We start from the raw sequence: 19,042 nt of genomic DNA on the forward strand, positions 1-19,042 counted from the left end.
GAATCTGCTCGGAGCCTTGCAAATAGGTTATACGAGGCTCATTGGTGATGGGGTTGCCTACATCACCTGTCATGGTCAGTATAAGATAGGTTTCAGCAAAGCTGTGGCGGGCTCAAATATAAAACAAGACATCATGTCTACAGCACTTGTGAAAATCATAACAATTGCCCAGCACACCCCACAATCGACCCATAGTACCACGGACAAACATAGTCAGTATGGTCACATACCAAAGCATCATCCTCTTTCTACTGGGAGCACGGTTAGCTACAGGCCAAGCGATCACAGTTGCAGCAACACAATCGACAGGATGGAATTCCTCTTTCGAGCTCAGCGCCGACCAGGTCAAGCAAGCCAATTTGACCAGCGATCTTGAAGCAATCGTCAACACAATCACTAAGTTCGACCGCTCTCAGCTTGCCAACGGCGGGGCACATGAGGATGACTTCTACAACATCCAGGGCCTTTCCAAAGAGCAATGGCCCACCGAGCCCGGCAAGACCCTCAAGCTTCAAGAACTCACCGACCCATTGCCATTCTCCATTCCCGCCAAGACGGCCATGTCCCGCATTATCTATAGCACTACCAACCTCAACGGAACCTTGATCCCTGCGTCTGCCTATATCCTGTGGCCATTCAATCCACGACCAATTCGTGCTCTGAGCAACACTACGACGGCATCATCCGCCCCCGTGGTACTCTGGACGCACGGAACCTCCGGCTGGTACGCCAACGGCGGCCCCTCGACGCACCGCGGGCTCTTCTACGGCGACTTTGTCCCATTTGCGCTGGCGGAGGCCGGGTACGCCGTCATTGCTCCTGACTACGCTGGTTTGGGCGTCGACACATCCTGGGATGGAAGTTACATCCCGCACCAGTACAATATCCGCGAAGCCGGCGCGCACGATGCCCTCAACGCGCTGCGAGCGGCACGAGACTCCTTTCCCACGCTCTTGTCAAGCGACTACGTTTCACTGGGCCATAGCCAAGGCGGTGCAGTCGCCTGGGGCCTGTCCGAGATCCTGGCCCGTAACGACTTCCAGTTCTCGGATGTGACCCCAAGCTACCTCGGTGGGATAATTGTTGCTCCTCCAACGGCATCCTTATCAGTCACGATCCCAGGGTTCATTGCGTGGATCGCCAAGGAGCTGGACTCGGTCTTCCCGACCTTCAATGTCAGTGATTGGTTCACTCCGCTGGGTGTCAGCAGGATCAACCTTTTGAACCAAATCGAAGGATCGCAGATGGTGACATTTGCTATGCTGGGCGCGAGCTCCGAGGCGGAGTTCTTGCGGCCCGGGTGGAACGAGACTTGGTACGCCGACGGATTCTCCAAGCTGGCCAACCCGGGAAGGCTGCCGTTCAAGGGGCCGCTTCTCATCGTTCAAGGGACGGAGGACTCCTCCGTTATGTACAACACGACCAGGACGACGGCGCAGGAGACGTGCAACCTCTACCGTGGAGATCTTGAGCTGCTGGCTGTGTCTGAAGGCGGCCATTTCTCCGCCATCAACGCGGCGAAGCACACATGGTTGCAGTGGATTGAGGACCGATTCGAGCATCGACCTCTGGCGAAGCATGGCTGTGTCGAGTCCCAGTTGGATAGTCTGCTCCCTGCGCAGAACTATCAGGTGCAGGCCAACTCGTTCCCCATGTGGGCTGGAGAGGAACAGTTTGCTTACGAGGTGCCCACCGCACTTTGATTCCCATATTTTACATGGCGGGACAACGGAGCATGTTGTGGGGCTTGGCAGGGTGGATGTTCGCACAGTGTCACCTTGTTTGACTTTCTACTACTCATATCATTCCTGCATTCTGTGGGGTGTGGTAGATTAGTAGTAGTGATTCCGCGATCCTCTAGGAAATTGAAGATGAAAATGTGTCACCTGGGTCCATACATAGTGTAAAACCCAATAATTAACCATTACACTACAATAGGTACTTACATAAACCCACGTTAAACCTGAGGCCTAGCGTGGGCAAGGAATATTTGTTCGAAAAGGAGATGGACACTGAAAGATATTCAACTGATAGATATACCCCCGTTTCAACTCTAGTCTATGCTTGCTATCGATGTGCCTATACGGGCCATTCTTTTTCCATCTTCTGCGTGGGTCGATTGGTCTTCCATTTTATTCTTCGAGGGGGGCTATTTGACCAGAGTTTCAAGATGAACCTATTTTCCCTCAAGTGTTGTAGACCAAATACCTATCAAGGCAAACAACCTACCTTGTATGCCTATTATCCTTTGATATTTTGAAAGGATCCTATGGGGCGTTTTGCCTATCAACAGCAGGTGATAAGGTCCCTGAGTGAAAAGGGAATACAGTATTCAAGCCTAGTCATGGGTTAAGGCAAAGTCTGGAATCATAGGATAAGATTGAATATGGTATAGGGTGCAGAGCAACATAATAAACTAGACCTTCATAACAACCTACACAACCCAAGGCAGAGGCAAACAGGTTTTACATCGGGCAGTATCACAGCATCACAATAGAAAGTCAAAAAGGGGAGTAACCTAGACTCTCGAAGATTGTTCAATCCAGTAAGTCCTTAGAAGGTTACTTCACCCATAATATAAATCATGACTAGTAATATTATCGGCGTGTGCGTGTAACGCCTTGCTTTAATAAGTTATATAATTTTAAATTAAACTAGATATATATAAACACCACAAATTTATAGAGATTTTTCTTTTTTTTAATAATTTAATAATTTATAAAATATTAAGCTTTTTTTTTTAAGTAAATAAATCTATTAGTATTATATTTATAATTAAAAGGTTATAAGCCCGGCTTAAGCTTAAAGCCTTTATTTAATTAATTTTTATTATTTTTTTTATTTTTTAGTATTAAATACTAAGAAGATTTTTTATTAACTATATAGTCTACTAAAAAGTACTAAACTAAGTTAAATATTTTAATTAATTAATAAATTTAGTAATTTAAAAAATATATTTATTAATTAATAATAATATAATAAATAGTTAATATTACTAAGCTTTTAATTTTAACAGGCGCGGACAACTATTAGATTTAGTATAAAATTTTAAAAATATATTTCTACTTATAAAATTTTTAAAAAATAGTTTTTAATACTAATATAAAATTTATTTAATTTTTTCTACCTATTTAGCCCTCCGGTAAAGCTGAAGCAGCTAAAAATTTTTAAATTATATAAAATATATTTAAATCTATAGACTTTAGCTTTAGTAAGGTAAATATTAATTTTACTATATATAAAAAAATATTAAAATACTTTAAAAAACAGCTATTTATATAAAAAGTTAAAAATAAAAAGACTATTAAAGCTATTTATACTATACTAACTATAAAAATTTAATATAGTATTATTAATTTTAATAGTATAAAAAAAGTTTAGAATAAATTAAAAAAATATTTTAATATTATTTTTAATATATAGTTATTTAAAAAACTATAAACTGCTATATTACTATAGTATAATAACTATAAAAATATTAATAAATATATTATAAAATATTTAAAGTATTAAATAAGTTTTAATATAGTTTTACTAATAATAAAAAACTTAGTAATAGTATATATATTTAGTTTTTTTTTTATAATTTTAAAAAATAGTAGTCCACCTTTTTAAATTTTTATTTTAATTTTTAATATATGAAAAAAAGTATAATATAGAATTAAATTATTTAGATTTTTATATAAAAAAATATATATTTAGTTTAACTTTAGTAATATTAACCTTATAAAGGTGTCTAAAGGCCAAAAGTTAAATAACTTTAAATTTAAAAATTAACAGAGTAAAAATAATTAGTCTAAAAAAAATAATTTTAAAAAAAAATCTTTTTAAATATTTATAAAAACTAGACTTGTAATTATTATAGTAAAGTTAAATATAAAAAGTTTAGCTACTAGAAACTATATTTAAAGTTAAAACTATTTAAAATAATAAAAAATACTAAGACTAATATTATTAAAAATAAGTAGTTTTTTACTTTATTAATATTTGTAGCTACTGGCGGCTATAAAAAAAAGACTATTAATAAATATAAAAAATAAAAAGCTATTAGTATTATTAATTATAATATTACTATAGTATATTTTAAATATATAAATAATTAGATTATTAATTTAGATTCTACTAAACATCTTATTAAAAATAAAAATAATTTTATATTTAAAACTATAAAGCTGTATAAATAAAAAATGAAAACTACTATTAGTAAAGTTATATATCTAGTTAATATAAGTAATATAAAATTAAAGCTAATATACAGTTTTAACAAATTTTATATAATTAAATTAATAAATATATTATATATTTTTAATATTAAGATTAATTTATTTAAAACTATATGTTTTATAAAATTTAGTTTTACTACTTTTTTATATTTTAATAAAATAATAATTTTTAAGATAAATAATAAAAAGATTATTAGCTAAAAAAATATTATTAAAAATTAATATATTTTTTATTTTAGCTGTAAAGTAGTTAATATAAAAATTACTACTAATAATATTATTAGTTTTTTTACTTTAGTAAACTATTTTACTTTAGTAAAATATACTGCTAAACCTTTAATTAATATTCTATTTATTAAATTAAGTAATTAAATTATAAATTACTACTTTTTTTTATAATACTAGTAAATAGTACTAGAAATATATTTTTAATATAAATAAAAGCTATAGTAATTTATTTACTTAATATTAGTATTTTACTTATTTTTTTATTATTAATTATATTAAACTATTAAAAATAGTAGACAGTATAAATATTAAAAATCTTACTATTTTAAAATATATTTATTAAATATATTAATTAATTAATATTTTAGTATACTAAAATTATATTTAAATACCTCTACTGCAGTAATACAGCTAGTATATTTTTTTTAATATTAGTAGTAGATATATTAATATATTTTTAAATAAAAAATATAATATTTAATATTAGATATTTTTTATTAATATATATAAAAGCTGGATTAATATTAGACTTTTAAAAATAAAAAAAAACTATATTTAAATTAAAGCTATTTATTAAAAAGTTAAATTATATATTATTTAAAGTTAAATTTTTATACTTTAATAATATATTTAAATTTTAAAGTAAAAATATAATTATTTAAATATACTATAAAAATATTAAATAAAAATTTATAGTACTATATATCTACAGCTAAAATATATCTACTAAATATATTAGTTTTATTATTTTAACTTAATTATATATAGTTTTTTAAAACTAAGATCTGAATAAAAGCCTATAAAAAAATTATTAAAAAAATTATATTTTTAAAAAACTTATTACTAATTTATAATAAAATAATAACTATATAAAAAGTATATAATAAAGTATATTTAAATCTATTAATTTTATATATTTTTAGTTGCTATAGTATTATAATAATTTTTAAAACAATCTGTAATAAAAATAGAATTTTAAAAATTTAGCTATACAGCTAAGTAATTTAACTGTTTAAATATACCAGTCTAGCAAAGTAATATAAAATTCTAAATATTAAAAATAATAAAATTATTATTATTTATAATATCTGCTTTAATAGAAAAAGTAATTTAAAAATATATAAATTATTAAATAATAATTATAGCTATTTTTAAATATTAGCTTTAATAATTCTACTAATAAAAAATCTATGTAAATATATTTTAGATAATAACTTTAATAATACTAGTAATAAAAAGACTTTTTTAAAAATATTTTTATATACTAAAAATATTAAAGTATTAATATTAACTAATAAATAATATTAGTTTACTAATATTTTTTATTTATTTTAATAAAGTTAGTTTTAAGTATAGTAATAAGCTGATATTTTTTATTAAAAATCTTTTTAAATAAAAAAAAATTTAATTTTTATATTTTATTAAATAGGCCTTTACTACTGGAACTGTTAAAAAAAACAGCAGCTATAAATATATTATTAAACCAGCTATATATAAATAAATTATAAAATTATTTAAAATATTTTATTAGCTTACTATAATAATTAAAAAAATTTTAATACTTTAAAAAAAAATATAAAAATTAGTAGAACTGTCTATCAGCTAAAAAGTAATATTAAAGTAGTAAATATATAAAGTTAAATTTAATATAAATAATAAAATTTATAAATCTAAAGTTTATTATATTATTTATAGTTTTTTATAAATTTATAACATTAATTATAACTTTATATTTATTTTTATTATAAAAATAGTAATAGTAAAAATATTTTTTATTATTATAATAGTATTTAGTTATATTTATAAATAAAGTAATATTAAGTAAGCCTTTTTTTATAAAAAGTTTTATAATAATAAAAAAATTTATATAATTTAATTAACTAGATTTAAAAATAGTAGTATTAAAATCTGTAAACTACTTTTATTTATTTATAAATTAAAATAATTTATTAAAAACTAGTATTATAAGGTTTTTACTGCAGCTACTAGTATTAAAATAATAATATTTTAAGCTAATAAATATGTTTTTATCAAAAAATATAAAAAACTAATAATTTTTTATATTAATAATATTTAAATTATAGTTTTTATAAAAAGCCTTATTAATACTATATTTTAAAAACTTTTGAAAAACTTTATAATTACCAACTTTAGTAATACTTTATAGTATTTTAGTATAAAAATTAAGTATATAAATAAAACTTTATAACTTTTTTAAAATATTTTTTTTAATATATTATTAAGGCTGTAGACCTGGTAAGTAAAAAGATTTATAAAATACTACTAAATAAAAATATTAAACTTATTAAAAATATAAAGTAAACTTTTAAAAAAAATATTAAAAATTATAAAAAAAATATTAAAAGTATAATATATTTAATAATATAAAGATATTTAAATATTATATTTACTATTAAAAATTTTTATAGTATATAAGTAATTTAGCTAAGTAATATATAAATAGTTTTTTTTTACTATATTAATATTTATTAAAAATAAGTAGATATAGTTTTTAGTACAGAGCCTATATAAAAAATAATAATTTAGCTAAATAAATTAATATTATAGTTAACAATATTAATATAGATTATACTAAATATTTTAATATATACTATTTAACTTTTAAATATATTTTTATATAAATAAATAGCCTAATTTTTTAGGCTTTATATTTCTAATTCTATATTACAGCTTTTATATATAAAGCTGAATATATAGTATTTTATACAGCAGCTAAAAAAGTCTACTGGATTATTTATATATTTAAAAATATAGGCTTTAAAAATATATATTTAATAATAATATATATTAATAATAAAGATATTATTATATTTGCTTAGAACAATTAATTTTATTAATAAATTAAATATATTAATATTGTATATTACTGGATTTATAAAGCTATATAGTATAGTAATATATACCTATAATATATTAAGTTTTTTAAAAATTTTATAAATATTTTTACTAAGCTGCTTAGAAATATTAAGTTTAAATACTTAATTAAAAAATTAAATATATTAAACTTTTTAACAGTATTACTAACTGCTAATTATAAAGGTATAGTTAATACTTTTCTTAACTAATTAGCTGCCTATTTAAAAATACTATAAAAATTATTATATTATTTTATATAAAAAAAAATCTTATAGTTAATTTATTATAGAAATATATTAGTATATATATATAATATCTTACTTTAATAAGTTATATAATTTAAATTAAACTAGATATATATAAATACTACAAATTTATAAAGATTTTTTTTTTAATAATTTAATAATTTATAAGGTATTAAGCTTTCCTCTTTAAACAAGTAAATCTATTAGTATTATATTTGTAATTGAAAAATATAAATAGACCAGCATGCCTCCAGCACTCTCCAGCAAATTTCTCCATTACAAAGGCTGCGACTGCCTGGTAGTTATTGCTATCGGGATAATTAGCCAGGACACATCTTGTAAATGGTACTAACAGACCGGAAATGATATCTAATACCCGGGGATAGTTTGCCCATTATAACCAACGATTTTGGGGTTCTCAGCCGCTGATTGGCTGGCACAAAAGATGTTTGGCTGTATCACAATGTGATTGATTAATAAAGCAATTACCAGTGGCTTGTTGCTGGAATGAACATCCAGGCCCTCTTCTCACCGGCTGGAAAATGTGACAATTCCTACGTCAGCAATGTGGGTAGCTAGAGAAATCAAGGGATAACGTTATCCTGATGGGGTGGTGGATATTTAGGTGGGTTGAAGTCAAACCAGGATGATGACACTTACACAAAAAGAATCGATCTAGAGTGTCGTGCTATTAGCGGCTCACAGGTCCCGGGAACATCACCTACCTCAAGATTCGTATCTAGTAACTGCACTTCTATATTAGCATCGATTTCCTCTTCTCAATTGCATCACTCTTCATCTCCTCGGGAGACTCGTCAGTTGCATTGTGTAGATTACGTTCCCCAGAAAATGCACTCCGACCGACGGGGATATAATTGATCGTCAGCTTACCTGCCTCTTTCCTCGTGCTTGGTGCAAGGCTCCTCCCTCAGCAAGATGCCCAACTGCCAGTGTGCAGAGTAATAACAAGACAAAGGGTGCAGGCATATTGTAGAGAAAGAAGTGGCAAACGGGAATCGAATCAGCAGAGAGGATAGGTTCTGGGAGAGAGAAGGCCTGAATCCTGTTGGGCATTCCAGTTGTCTTATGTATATCCTGTGTCCCCCTCTCCAGGATAGGGATACCACCGCATCGCCCGTATTTGGATTTGATAGCGGCAAGACACTCTGAAAGGTTCCGCCATGTTCGGTAGCGTTCAGATACTCGCGGTCGAAGATACCTCACTAGCGGGTCTACCTACCTACGTTCTAGGCAATATCCATGTATCTCGTAGCCTAGACTTCACTATCATGTAAGAAGCGGTGAAGGGCTTGCATAGGAATTGATAATCGCCTCTTGCTCGTGTTAGTGGATTCCGTTAGCAAGGGAAGGAGCCGATCATTGCATGTAGCGATTGGTGTTTGATGCCGCCTGCAGATGACATGTCAGACGGTTTATTCGTGGTCAGAAGCAAAGCTTCATACTCAGTGCTCTACGCCTAGCTAAAGATCATCTACCCCCACAGAGTCTAATCCACTTCAATAGCTTGCTTCGCAGCAACTCGTCGGCGCTAAAAAAAAAACCCGATGTTAAAGCCAAGGGTTGCGACCAAAGCCGAAAAGAGTGGCTTACTCATGACCTCACTCAACCCAAGGATTTCACAGTATATCCCAAAGTCTAGGGTTTATTTCCGACTTTCTTCGGCACAAGGAGGTATCTTTAGTTGCAAACAAGGAAAGTCGACTTTGATTTCAGGAGATACAGAGCTAATTGTCTAGATTGAGTGACTTCCTTGCTCCTGGATTAATTTTGCTCGGCGTTGTAGCGTAATTACCATACGTGCTCAGGTCTATAAGGGGGCCTTGCAGCTTTTATGGGATTGCCCGTCCATTATGGAAAGAGCGGCGACACTTGAATGTGGGGTATGTGAATGCTGGGTTCCTACGTTAGAACGTGAGATTAGCTACACCGGCTATGAACAGAAAAGCAACCTAAGGTCGCACACCTGCTGTTTGTGGGCATTGTATTTCCAGGCTCCTCTTCATCCTGGCCGATTGCAGTCTGTAGAGACCGCGATATCCTTCTAAATCCTGAGATACAACCTTCTCCTCAAGAGCCTAGGGACTCTGGTAACTGTTTACAGTCGTTTCTGCCATGGCACTTGACCCTTTGACGCTTTCTTTTCCCGTAGTTCTTTTGCCTTTCCATACCCCGCGGGATCTAACTTTGTCTTCTTTCCATTATTTTGTATTAATCACTTCATCCTTTTACTGTCCATTCTTATCCAACATATTGCTTACTGGCTATTGCGAGATTGCGATTGCAAGTTGCCTTTGTTATTGTTTGCCAAGGAGTTTCACGCCCCCTAGCCTATTTGATTCAAGGACCCAAACTAAATCATACTCGTATTCAATTTGACCCACGATCTACTCGCCAATTCTGGTAGGAGACCTTCGATATAGGCGCACTTGAAATAAAGTACCGAATAAAGTAAAAATACGATCCAATCTTCACACATTCCCTCGTAGATCATGCAATCCGACAAATGCAACCATGCAGATGGACAAGGATACATGCCCTTTCACTTCCTTTTCAAACGCCGGCCTCGCCACTGCAGATATATAGTTATGTTGTTGACCATCGACCTGTGCATGATTAGAGAGCAATAGACCCCGCTAAATAGCGCAAGCTCATACCTTAAGTCAAACACCCACCACCCTATTTTAATTAGTAATCGACTGAACTAGATTCACGATTCGATTGCCGCCTTGGGTAAGCGAATAACTGGAATTAGCAGTATTCACGAGAGCTCCGGGTGAGTGATACCGCTGTTAAGGGCCGTGCTCTGCAGTATGTCACTGTCCGCCATAGGGCTTGATAAGCAATACTGTCACTGGCCCGCGGCTGAGAAGCGCGCCACATCATTTACTCACCTCTGGACGATGTCCAAAATTCACATGTCAGTAACTGATCACCAGGGAGAATACTCAACAGTACAATGTGAACGGCCACTTACCTGTTCGCCGTTGCCTTTGATTCTGTAGTATTAGCAGTGATAAGCTAAATCCTGACAAGGGTTTCGTGTACTACATACCGTTATGTGTGCGGTCAGGGGTTCTAATAACTGCATCTATTTGTTAGCCCCTCGTTATCTGGTATTTTCATCCTGGTGAGCTTTGAGGTACAAATGTTGTTGTCGACAATATTGATCCCTATCAGGCAATACATGCTATGCGGGACGAGGAACAACGTTACCTGTCTTTTACCCACGCGCCGACCGGGGTTTCCGGAGATGGCGAGGGCTCCAGTTGCCAGGGTGCAGAGGAACAGCAATACATAGCATGGTTGCATGTTGGGTGAGATAGTTGGATTGCCAGCGAATGGGTGATAGCACGTCCTTTTGGGAGCACAACGAAAGGGATCGAATGGATGGGATTAAAGAAAATGTGAGCTGTGATAAGCTAACATCAACGCTGTCTATGGACGTCGACGTCATCTTATAGATTTCACTTACCATACTCTCCAGGCCAGTTTCGACGCTGCTTTGGGCCAATAGTCTTCCACATTGAGAAGGACGGTCTCGGTGATATTACCTGGTAGCAGTACCTAGTCACACATAATGCAAGGCACACCTGTATCGGTGCCAATTCGAGCTGTCAAATCGGTTGACGCATAGGCTTGTACTTTTCTCGGCTACTACAGAGCCTACCCGCCGCAGCGAAAGGACCGACTGCAAGACAACTGGACAGACAACTGCGTCGACAATCCGCTGCTACATCAATCCTCGCCTTTGACTATGCTCAATAGAGACTGGACCTCATTGCAGGAGAGTCGTCCTTGTTGGTGCTCGGCATATGATATTCCCGGTAGCTGTACAATGATTTTGGTTACGTAGGGACTACGGAGACTGTGCTCGCATAGCGACAGATAACTAGCCCCTTCACTCATTGATAACTGAGAGAACACCCAGGATATGCGGTGGATGTTGCGGAGCCGAGTCGCAACCAAGCCGTGACATGGGTAAGAGAATAAGGTATCAGGTAGGGAAAGCCCACTATCGCTGTAGTGTGGGTCTGCCTACAATATCATTTCCTCCCCAACGTAGCCGAGCAATAAATGACAAAAGTAGCCCACTAATACGGTAGGGTCAAATGCCGCAGCACTGGACCTTGCGATATTCATAGCCGTTCTACATCCTGTTGACCGTATCCGCAACGGAAGGACTAACACTTACCTGCAACTCTGCTTGTTGGGTATTGCTTTGCATATGACAGCAGTTGCAACTGCTTTCTAGTTTGATCCCTGTGTCTACTGTTGTCATCAAAGTGATATTAACTACTAAAGCTCTGCTACATTATCTGCTACGGAGTCAAGATAATCCAGTATGTACATACTTCAGCCCAGAAATTTACCCTCTTTCTGTATTGATCTTTAGGGCAAGCGATTCAACCAGAGTATCAAAGTCTACAAATTCCTCTATCATCTCCAGGCAAAAGGCCCTTCCCATTCTATAGACTCTTTCAATCGGCATTCTCTCCAATCGCTCGTTTATTCTTTATCCTTCCTGTAAATAATATTGGGCACCATTAAATACTGGGGAGGGGCCTCACAGAATGAAAGCATCTACCGGTAGATCATGCCTTGTAGGACAAAGCTGAGAGATTTGATGCAGTCAAAGCAAGGGGAAGAAGACATCCAGGTGTTATACAGCTGCAAACGTCTTGCGTGACCGCCTCAAGGGGTTGCCATATGTTGAGAGTCCTGCTGCTACCCTGCAGAAAACGAGCGGTACCGAGATGTAAGCGGGTCACATGATGGAGAGTGATGTGCAGAGAGGGAATAAGTAGGAAAGTGGAAATTAAACAACAACCAAACAGCTTGGTAAGGAATAATCAATACTATCTTCTGTGGCAACTATTGTAATCATCTTCCGTACTTGATATACAGCCACATTCAATAATATCCTGCAACGAGCTTAGATTATACATTTAGTCTCTAGCTTAAGCCATAGCCTCTGTAGCCACAAATTTCCTAATTCTCCGCACTCTACTGGTGGAAGCAATAAGTAGATCTGGCTGTGATCTAGTAATATATACATATTATATTATCTACCTAATGAATGAAAGTGAGATTGTTTTAGGTTGATATAGACTGTATTTCTATTACAGGTCTTTTAAAATGTAGTCTTTAAATATAGCTGTATATCAACTTCGGGGAAGTGTGAAATTGGTGGCCACGGAGGGTATTGCTTTTATATATTGTATATGTGGTATGATACCGGTATAAACGCTACTATATCACTGTTAGATCTACTTATTACTTCTTTTAGTTGAGTATGCAGAATGATAAAATGTATTGCTTTAGGTGGGTATTGCAGTATAGGGATATATTCAATCTGGTGGGCTTTACCGCTATTTCTAGGTCTATCGCCCTTGCACCTCAACTCTGGGTTTGGTATTATAGACCAATAAAATTTCTTCTGAGACTAACAGCAATAATATTGAGATATCATATCCAATTCCAGGGACCGCATTGATCAGTTTCTGACTCAGTTATACTGATATCTTTGTGCACCAGTAAGCCCACCAACCTATGTAATACATTGGCCTGGCCAATTATCGCGGTGAAAGCATTTCCTCAAACACCGCTAGAGTTCGCTATGGTTGAGAAAGCACTTGCGGATTGGATAGGAATAATCAGTCCCGGCCATGCAATTGGGTGGAATGGTTCTCCGCATGGAATTTATTGCAAAGGAGACATCATTGTTTAGTGCCGCTCCGCATAAAATACCTCACTCGGCTCATGCTTGCAGTTGGAGAGCATAGTATATATGTACTAATTCTTTTTCTGGAAGCTAATGTGCAGTACGGTCGCATACAGCTAGCAATATACTCTGTACCCATACATTATTTCCCCAACGAAAGCGCGATCACTGCATCCAGGGCAACCTTGAAGTCACGCCATCAACTTCATTCCGCGTCAAATATGACACCTTCAATTGCTCACCGCATTGCTGCCGAGCAAGATCTGCAAAACCTACCCCCCCCCCCCCCCCTCGTGGCCACGAATTTTACAATTTTCCGCGCTTCACTGGTGGAGGCAATAAGATCTGGCTGTAATTTGGTGATATATACGTTATATCACCCATCTGAGTTATAGAAGTAATACTGCTTAAGGTGCATCCTGCTTTTCTATTGCAGGTCTTTTAAAAGGCACTCTTTGGATGTGGCTGCATATCATTTTCGGGGAATTGTGAAATTGTTGGTCACGGGGGCGACTTAGTACTACCTGATAAGTTAACCTAATCTCCACGCCAATACCTGGTGCAGACCTGAGAGGAACCTGCTAATAAATGATGACATAGATTGCCACAGGGCGGAGTCAGCTTGCTATACATAGCACTCACCTACTCTCCCCCGGCCCAGTGCAAAATCTGCCTTTTGGCAATTTGTCTCAACTCCGACCATGACTCTCGCTTCACGTTTCCTCGTATCCATGGTGTTGCTCTGCTTGGCTCTCGCCACTCCTATCGCAAATGACACGCCCGGTCTCCGTCATGCCCCGATAATCAGCCATCACAACCCAACAGATTCAAGCAGTGAGTTGCTCATGGCAATATTCTTCTCTCTACGGTTTTGCTGCATGGCATTGCATTAATCCTAGTCCCCTAGTTGTAATAGAGCACCAGTATCCAGACCATCAGTTCCAACCCGACAGAGGTGTTCATCTAGGCGAAGTCATCGACCCGCGGTGACGGGCTGGGGAGCATGGAGTTCGGTTGCCGGGAATCATATCTAGAGCTGCCGCATCACCCGACAGAGTTAAATCCTCAAGCTCACACGCACGGAGAGGGATCATCGCCGAGGGCTCACTGATAGCAGTTAGACAGGACTAAAGGGCATCGCCCAGAGGTAATGGTTGACGAGAGACTTGTTCATGGTGTGATTTTCGAGCTTGCAAGTCCCCTGCATCCGAGCTGTGGTCTGGATGCTTTGTAGTTGGTAGTATAGCTCTTAGGAAGAAGCCTGCGCTCCGCGTTTCCATCAATAAGCGTTTTCTTCCCATATCACTGGGAGACAAATTTTTCCAAACGGTGACTCAGGAGGCACGTTACCATGGGTATTTTGGTGTGCAGTTACCGAGTCTCTTCGATCTGCAAGAATCTGTCTCTTGAGCTAAACGAATATCGGCTCGGGTCGCCATTTTTGGGAACACCTCGGAAACTTCAAAGTTCAAGAGGAGGTCAGAAAGCCAAGACGATGAAGAGTGCCCAGGCGGAATCGAAGCTCACAGAGAACCCACAGTTAAAGCGCCTGTACAGAATGCCTTAATCAACAATTCACCTCCCTCACCCGGCGCTCGATCCTCGCGGGAGACGCCACCTGAGAATAAACTTGAGTCCGTCAGGTCCCTGCCTCTTTGTAGACACCGCCAGACAAGACAACGCAGTGAGGATCGCTGCATCGAGCTCAATCTCGCGGCCATTCTGCTCATTATTTGGAAGAGCGCTGCAAGCTTGGATCTATCACGGTTGTCTCCGAGTGTGCCTTTGCTGGAACAACGGTTTATTTATTTTGTATGTTGAAGGATCCCAATCGCGGAGCGACAGAGTGCGTAAAGACAGGCCCCGACAGAACTCACACCTGACATGTGTAGATTGAACAGTAACACTGGCTGGTTACCCAGCTCATTACGACTGGAACTTCGCCTTTTCGTGACCTTGGTTTTGTTTTCAGATTTGAGTCAGGGTTGATGGGCCTCGATGCGTGCCAGAGATAAAGTTCGCGTTTCTATTAGAAGAAGATGAGGGGGCGGGAAGCCGTAAATGCTATGAATCTGACATAGCCCTATTACCACCGGATGGGGGGATTTTTCTACTGGCGTTGACGATGCTAGTTGGCCTTCCTCCTTTTCGGCTTGTTGTGCTGCCCGTATGCTGCTTGTGGCTTGGTGGATGGCGGGTTAACGCATTGGGCTGAATTGGAGTGGGGGATTGAATAGGTTGAGCACTAGCTCTGGGGAAATGATGAGAGGTAATTGTGAGTAACAGTCCCCGAGAGGAGTGTGTGTGTATTGGGGGAGAATTAGGAACAGAATGGGAAGAGAGGAGGCCAAGTCAGGGACATTCCCGAAGTAACTCAGAAGGCAAGTGAGCCAACCGCTTTGCAACACTTTTCAACCGATGCATCTAGCAGACACGTTCGGCTGTCAAAATTGTGACCAAGAGTTGTAGAATCTGAGAAGTCACAAGACACCCGGGGAGTCAAAGTAACGGTTGTTGGCACTAGACTCTTCAAATGCCTGTGAAATACAACATGCCTAGACCACGCCCTATATAGAACTCATATCCCTAGCACGGCTGTGCCGACGTAGGCAACTCACCTCGGCGATCGAAAGCTCCGTGGCACCCCGGCTCGGTAATGATCTAGAGCCGCCAGGAACTGGGCGCGACCGGGCGAGCGGAATCCCTCGTCATTGAGCGGCAGCACGAATCGCGCGTTGCAGTTCACCTGCGGGACCAGCGCACGGAGATGCTGCATCGACTCGGAACTGATTTGGCCGCCGGCACGCATGATCAGGGCCCCCATCAGAATGGTCGTGTACTTGGTCGGATTGAAAGGCATGTCCTCCCCTTCCTTGGCTCGGCAGGCAACGAGCATCTGTTCTCCGAGGTCGTCGGTGTCAAACCTCTGGCGGACATAGGGCAGGACCTCATTGTCTAGCTTGCTGCGGACCTCGGTGGGCGTGTCGTAGTCAGGTCCGAGGATTGTGTCCTCCAGGGTCCAGGTCCATGCTTCCTCCGACTGGCCCGTGTGACCGAGCATGTCACCGAGGATGTCCAGGTCACGGTCGGCTTCAAAAAGGCCTGTAGGTAAAAGTAGCAGAGAGGTTAGCTTTCTTAGTTTGTAGACAGAGGCTGACAAGAAACAGAGAGTGATGCTCGAGCTTACGCCATCCCCAGCGGCCCATGATGGTGGCGATTATCGAGTTGACGATAGGGGGAGAGAACACGGTCAGGTGTAGGATATCGCTTTATAGAATGTGGATGGAAGGAAATGCGAAAGCCGGAGGATCAACGCGTTCAGTGGATGAGAAACGCAATGTGACGTTGAAGAGAGAAAAAGGGAAGAAGAGTGAAGAAGTGAGAGGAAGAAGTGAGATCAATGTAAAAGTACAAACAGAGATGTTTGCACCAGTGGCTGCCTCGGGACGCACAACCCAAGCGTCAAATCTCAGTGAAGGTAAGCCAAGGACTGGACTCGGGAATAGGTATCCATGACGGCCAAGGGCGGGGAGTAGATGAAAACATGTTCATTCAATACTGTACGGTTATGAAGAAATGCTCACTTCTGACACAGGAAACCAAACCAAGCCACTGCCTGACATGATCAGTGCTAATATGCTCCCATGATACCCTCTCTTCTCATTTGACTTTCCTCTTCACTGGCCAGATTGGATTTCCAGGGAAAGTAGAAGGAAATGGAGCTATTTACGTGGGATGAGACAACCTTAAATGCTAGGAGCTTGGCAGAAGACTCTATTATTGAACACTAACTATATATTGTACATTCTCTGTGACATATCTTTGTGAAGCTAGACACAAAAGGTCTATAAGAATGCGACTTATACATTACTCCCATATATCTTTCCTCATTAACATCAGCGTACAGAATCTAATTCCTAGATGGTGTCAAGAACGTCCGCTCATGCGGTGCTAACTATCAGGCAGAGATGAAACGGCCCGGCTGGCTCAGCCACTTGTCCATGAAGTTGAAAGCAGTTTTGACCGTGTCACCGTACTGACCAGGGTAGCTCTCGCAGGCGGTACAGGTATCAATAGTGTGCTGGGCACCCTCAGTAAAGGCAATCGACTTGTCCTTGGTGGTCGCAGCCAAGTAGATCTTCTCCGCGTTGAGGTACTCGTAGTGACCCGTGTTACCCATGGTCAGCAGGGGCTTGGAGATGCCAGGAACACTGCCAATGGGAGCAGTCTGCGACGAGGTCCAGTCGACACCAGTGATGTTGTCCGCGGTAACACGGAAGTTATCGGCATCGACACGAATGGCAAAGGTGGACAGGAAGCGAGTGATGGTGGTCTTGAGCGCTCCGTCGTAGAAGGAGTCGACCATGCTGGGAATGCCGGCCGACGCGACACGAACGGACGGGACAACCTGAGTGGTGTTGCTGCCGTCCTTGTGCAGGAGCGGCCACTTGTAGATGGTGTGAGCCAGATAGCGCACGTCCTGGGTGATGAGCTTGTTGTTGAAGCCCAGGTAGTTGGCGTCGGGGATGACCAATCCTTCGTCATCGCTGTAGTCTCCGTTACCGGCGGCAATGAGCTCGTTGCGCTCGGTCGCAGAGGCCAGAATGCGGTTCCAGCGCGCGGCAACGCCAGCCAAGAACTCCCGAACGAAGGTGGTGGTGTAGTTGGCACCGTCCTCGGTCCAGCCGTTGGCCGCGCTGTACAAGTTCAGCTTGGAGTTGATATCGGCTCCAGTAGTCTCGTTGGTGATAGCAGGGTTGAGAGAGAGCAGGGTCATGGTGGACAGGCCAAAGTTGGCATCAATGAGCAAGACTCCGTCGGCAGCGGGCAGCCCATCCATCGCGCTGGAGCAGGGGTACAGCTTTTCGGTTCCGTTGCAGGCAGAGGCTCCGTTCTCGGCCACGTTTTGGTACGCGGCCATCATCGCACCGCCGCCGGAGTGACCCCAGATAATCACCTGATCAATGTCGGTCAGGTTGCGTAGGAATTGCACTCCCGTTCCCACGTCGGTCATCATTGTCTCGAAGTCGAGGTCGTTCATGAGGCCCGTTTTGCTCTGGGCATTGTTCAAGCAGAGGGTGGTGTATCCACGAACGGGCAGCTCACTGCAGGGGTAGAAGGTGGTGTAATCCTGCTCGGCGTGCATGACCAGGATGCCGATCCGAGCCTTGGCTGGATCAGCACTGGCAAGGGGACGAAAGAGACCGCCAATGACCCCCGTGCCGAATGTCACCAACGAGGGAATGGGAAGGCTAAAATTGCCCAGCGAAGTATGCGTGAACTGGGTGGGCCATTGACTGGAGACACTGGCACTGGCGCTGGCGCTGGCAGAGAGCAGGGCCGCGAGGGCGGACTGCTTGAACGACGGCATCGATCTTTGAGGCACAGAAAGGCAAGAGGCAAGAGGCAAGCAGGAATGATGATCGCAGACCGGGATATGCTTGTCAGTCCGTTGTACCTGCAGGAATACCCTTGTCCATCTTTATACTAATCCCTGCGAAGATTAAGTCCGAGGTACCCGCTGTACCACCCGGCACGCACTGGGTAATGGCTGTACTCTAACCTGGATAAGGTAGGGTCTGTTGCAGCATCCGTCCTCTCTGCCGCGCCTTGTTTGCGGAAGCTTTCCTGCATTAAGTCATGAAGCCTGCGATCAGTGGGCCCACGCGCGTAAAGAATCTTCCCGTCCACTTAAACCCCGCACTGAAGTATGGGAGCTGCGTCAT

The 19,042-nt window shown here is 39.1% G+C and overlaps 5 protein-coding genes across 5 annotated transcripts; 2 read left to right on the forward strand and 3 right to left on the reverse strand.

Moving 5' to 3' along the window:
• Positions 1-218: 218 nt before the first annotated feature.
• On the forward strand, positions 219-1,703 carry BO86DRAFT_416674 (putative secretory lipase; the record flags this gene model as incomplete). The annotated part of the gene is made up of 1 exon (XM_025674988.1): positions 219-1,703. One exon carries the CDS (start codon positions 219-221, stop codon positions 1,701-1,703), a length of 1,485 nt encoding a protein of 494 aa, XP_025530547.1.
• Positions 1,704-10,477: 8,774 nt separating this feature from the next.
• BO86DRAFT_396905 (uncharacterized protein) lies at positions 10,478-10,903 on the reverse strand (the record flags this gene model as incomplete). The annotated part of the gene is made up of 4 exons (XM_025673445.1): positions 10,478-10,487; positions 10,569-10,590; positions 10,647-10,676; positions 10,738-10,903. The coding sequence occupies 4 exons, from the start codon at positions 10,901-10,903 to the stop codon at positions 10,478-10,480; spliced, it is 228 nt and encodes a 75-aa protein (XP_025530548.1).
• A 3,106-nt stretch (positions 10,904-14,009) lies between these two features.
• Positions 14,010-14,604, forward strand: BO86DRAFT_386732 (uncharacterized protein). Its single transcript, XM_025671417.1, has 2 exons — positions 14,010-14,150; positions 14,224-14,604. Exons 1-2 carry the CDS (start codon positions 14,018-14,020, stop codon positions 14,304-14,306), a joined length of 216 nt encoding a protein of 71 aa, XP_025530549.1. The 5' UTR covers positions 14,010-14,017; the 3' UTR covers positions 14,307-14,604.
• Positions 14,605-15,930: 1,326 nt separating this feature from the next.
• BO86DRAFT_396906 (uncharacterized protein) lies at positions 15,931-16,522 on the reverse strand (the record flags this gene model as incomplete). Its single annotated transcript, XM_025673446.1, has 2 exons — positions 15,931-16,418; positions 16,504-16,522. 2 exons carry the CDS (start codon positions 16,520-16,522, stop codon positions 15,931-15,933), a joined length of 507 nt encoding a protein of 168 aa, XP_025530550.1.
• Positions 16,523-17,274: 752 nt separating this feature from the next.
• Positions 17,275-18,462, reverse strand: BO86DRAFT_356230 (uncharacterized protein; the record flags this gene model as incomplete). Its single annotated transcript, XM_025669659.1, has 2 exons — positions 17,275-17,649; positions 17,713-18,462. The coding sequence occupies 2 exons, from the start codon at positions 18,460-18,462 to the stop codon at positions 17,275-17,277; spliced, it is 1,125 nt and encodes a 374-aa protein (XP_025530551.1).
• Between the last annotated feature and the right edge of the window lie 580 nt (positions 18,463-19,042).

This window comes from Aspergillus japonicus (genome assembly GCF_003184785.1).
Source record: "Aspergillus japonicus CBS 114.51 unplaced genomic scaffold BO86scaffold_8, whole genome shotgun sequence".
Classification (NCBI taxonomy): domain Eukaryota; kingdom Fungi; phylum Ascomycota; class Eurotiomycetes; order Eurotiales; family Aspergillaceae; genus Aspergillus; species Aspergillus japonicus.

Excerpts from the sequence above, each read along its gene's own strand:
- BO86DRAFT_386732 (XM_025671417.1), top strand. The coding sequence starts at position 14,018 with ATGACTCTCGCTTCACGTTTCCTCGTATCCATGGTGTTGCTCTGCTTG. Across the intron at positions 14,151-14,223 it reads CAACCCAACAGATTCAAGCA|TTGTAATAGAGCACCAGTAT; the intron begins GTGAGTTGCTCA and ends CTAGTCCCCTAG.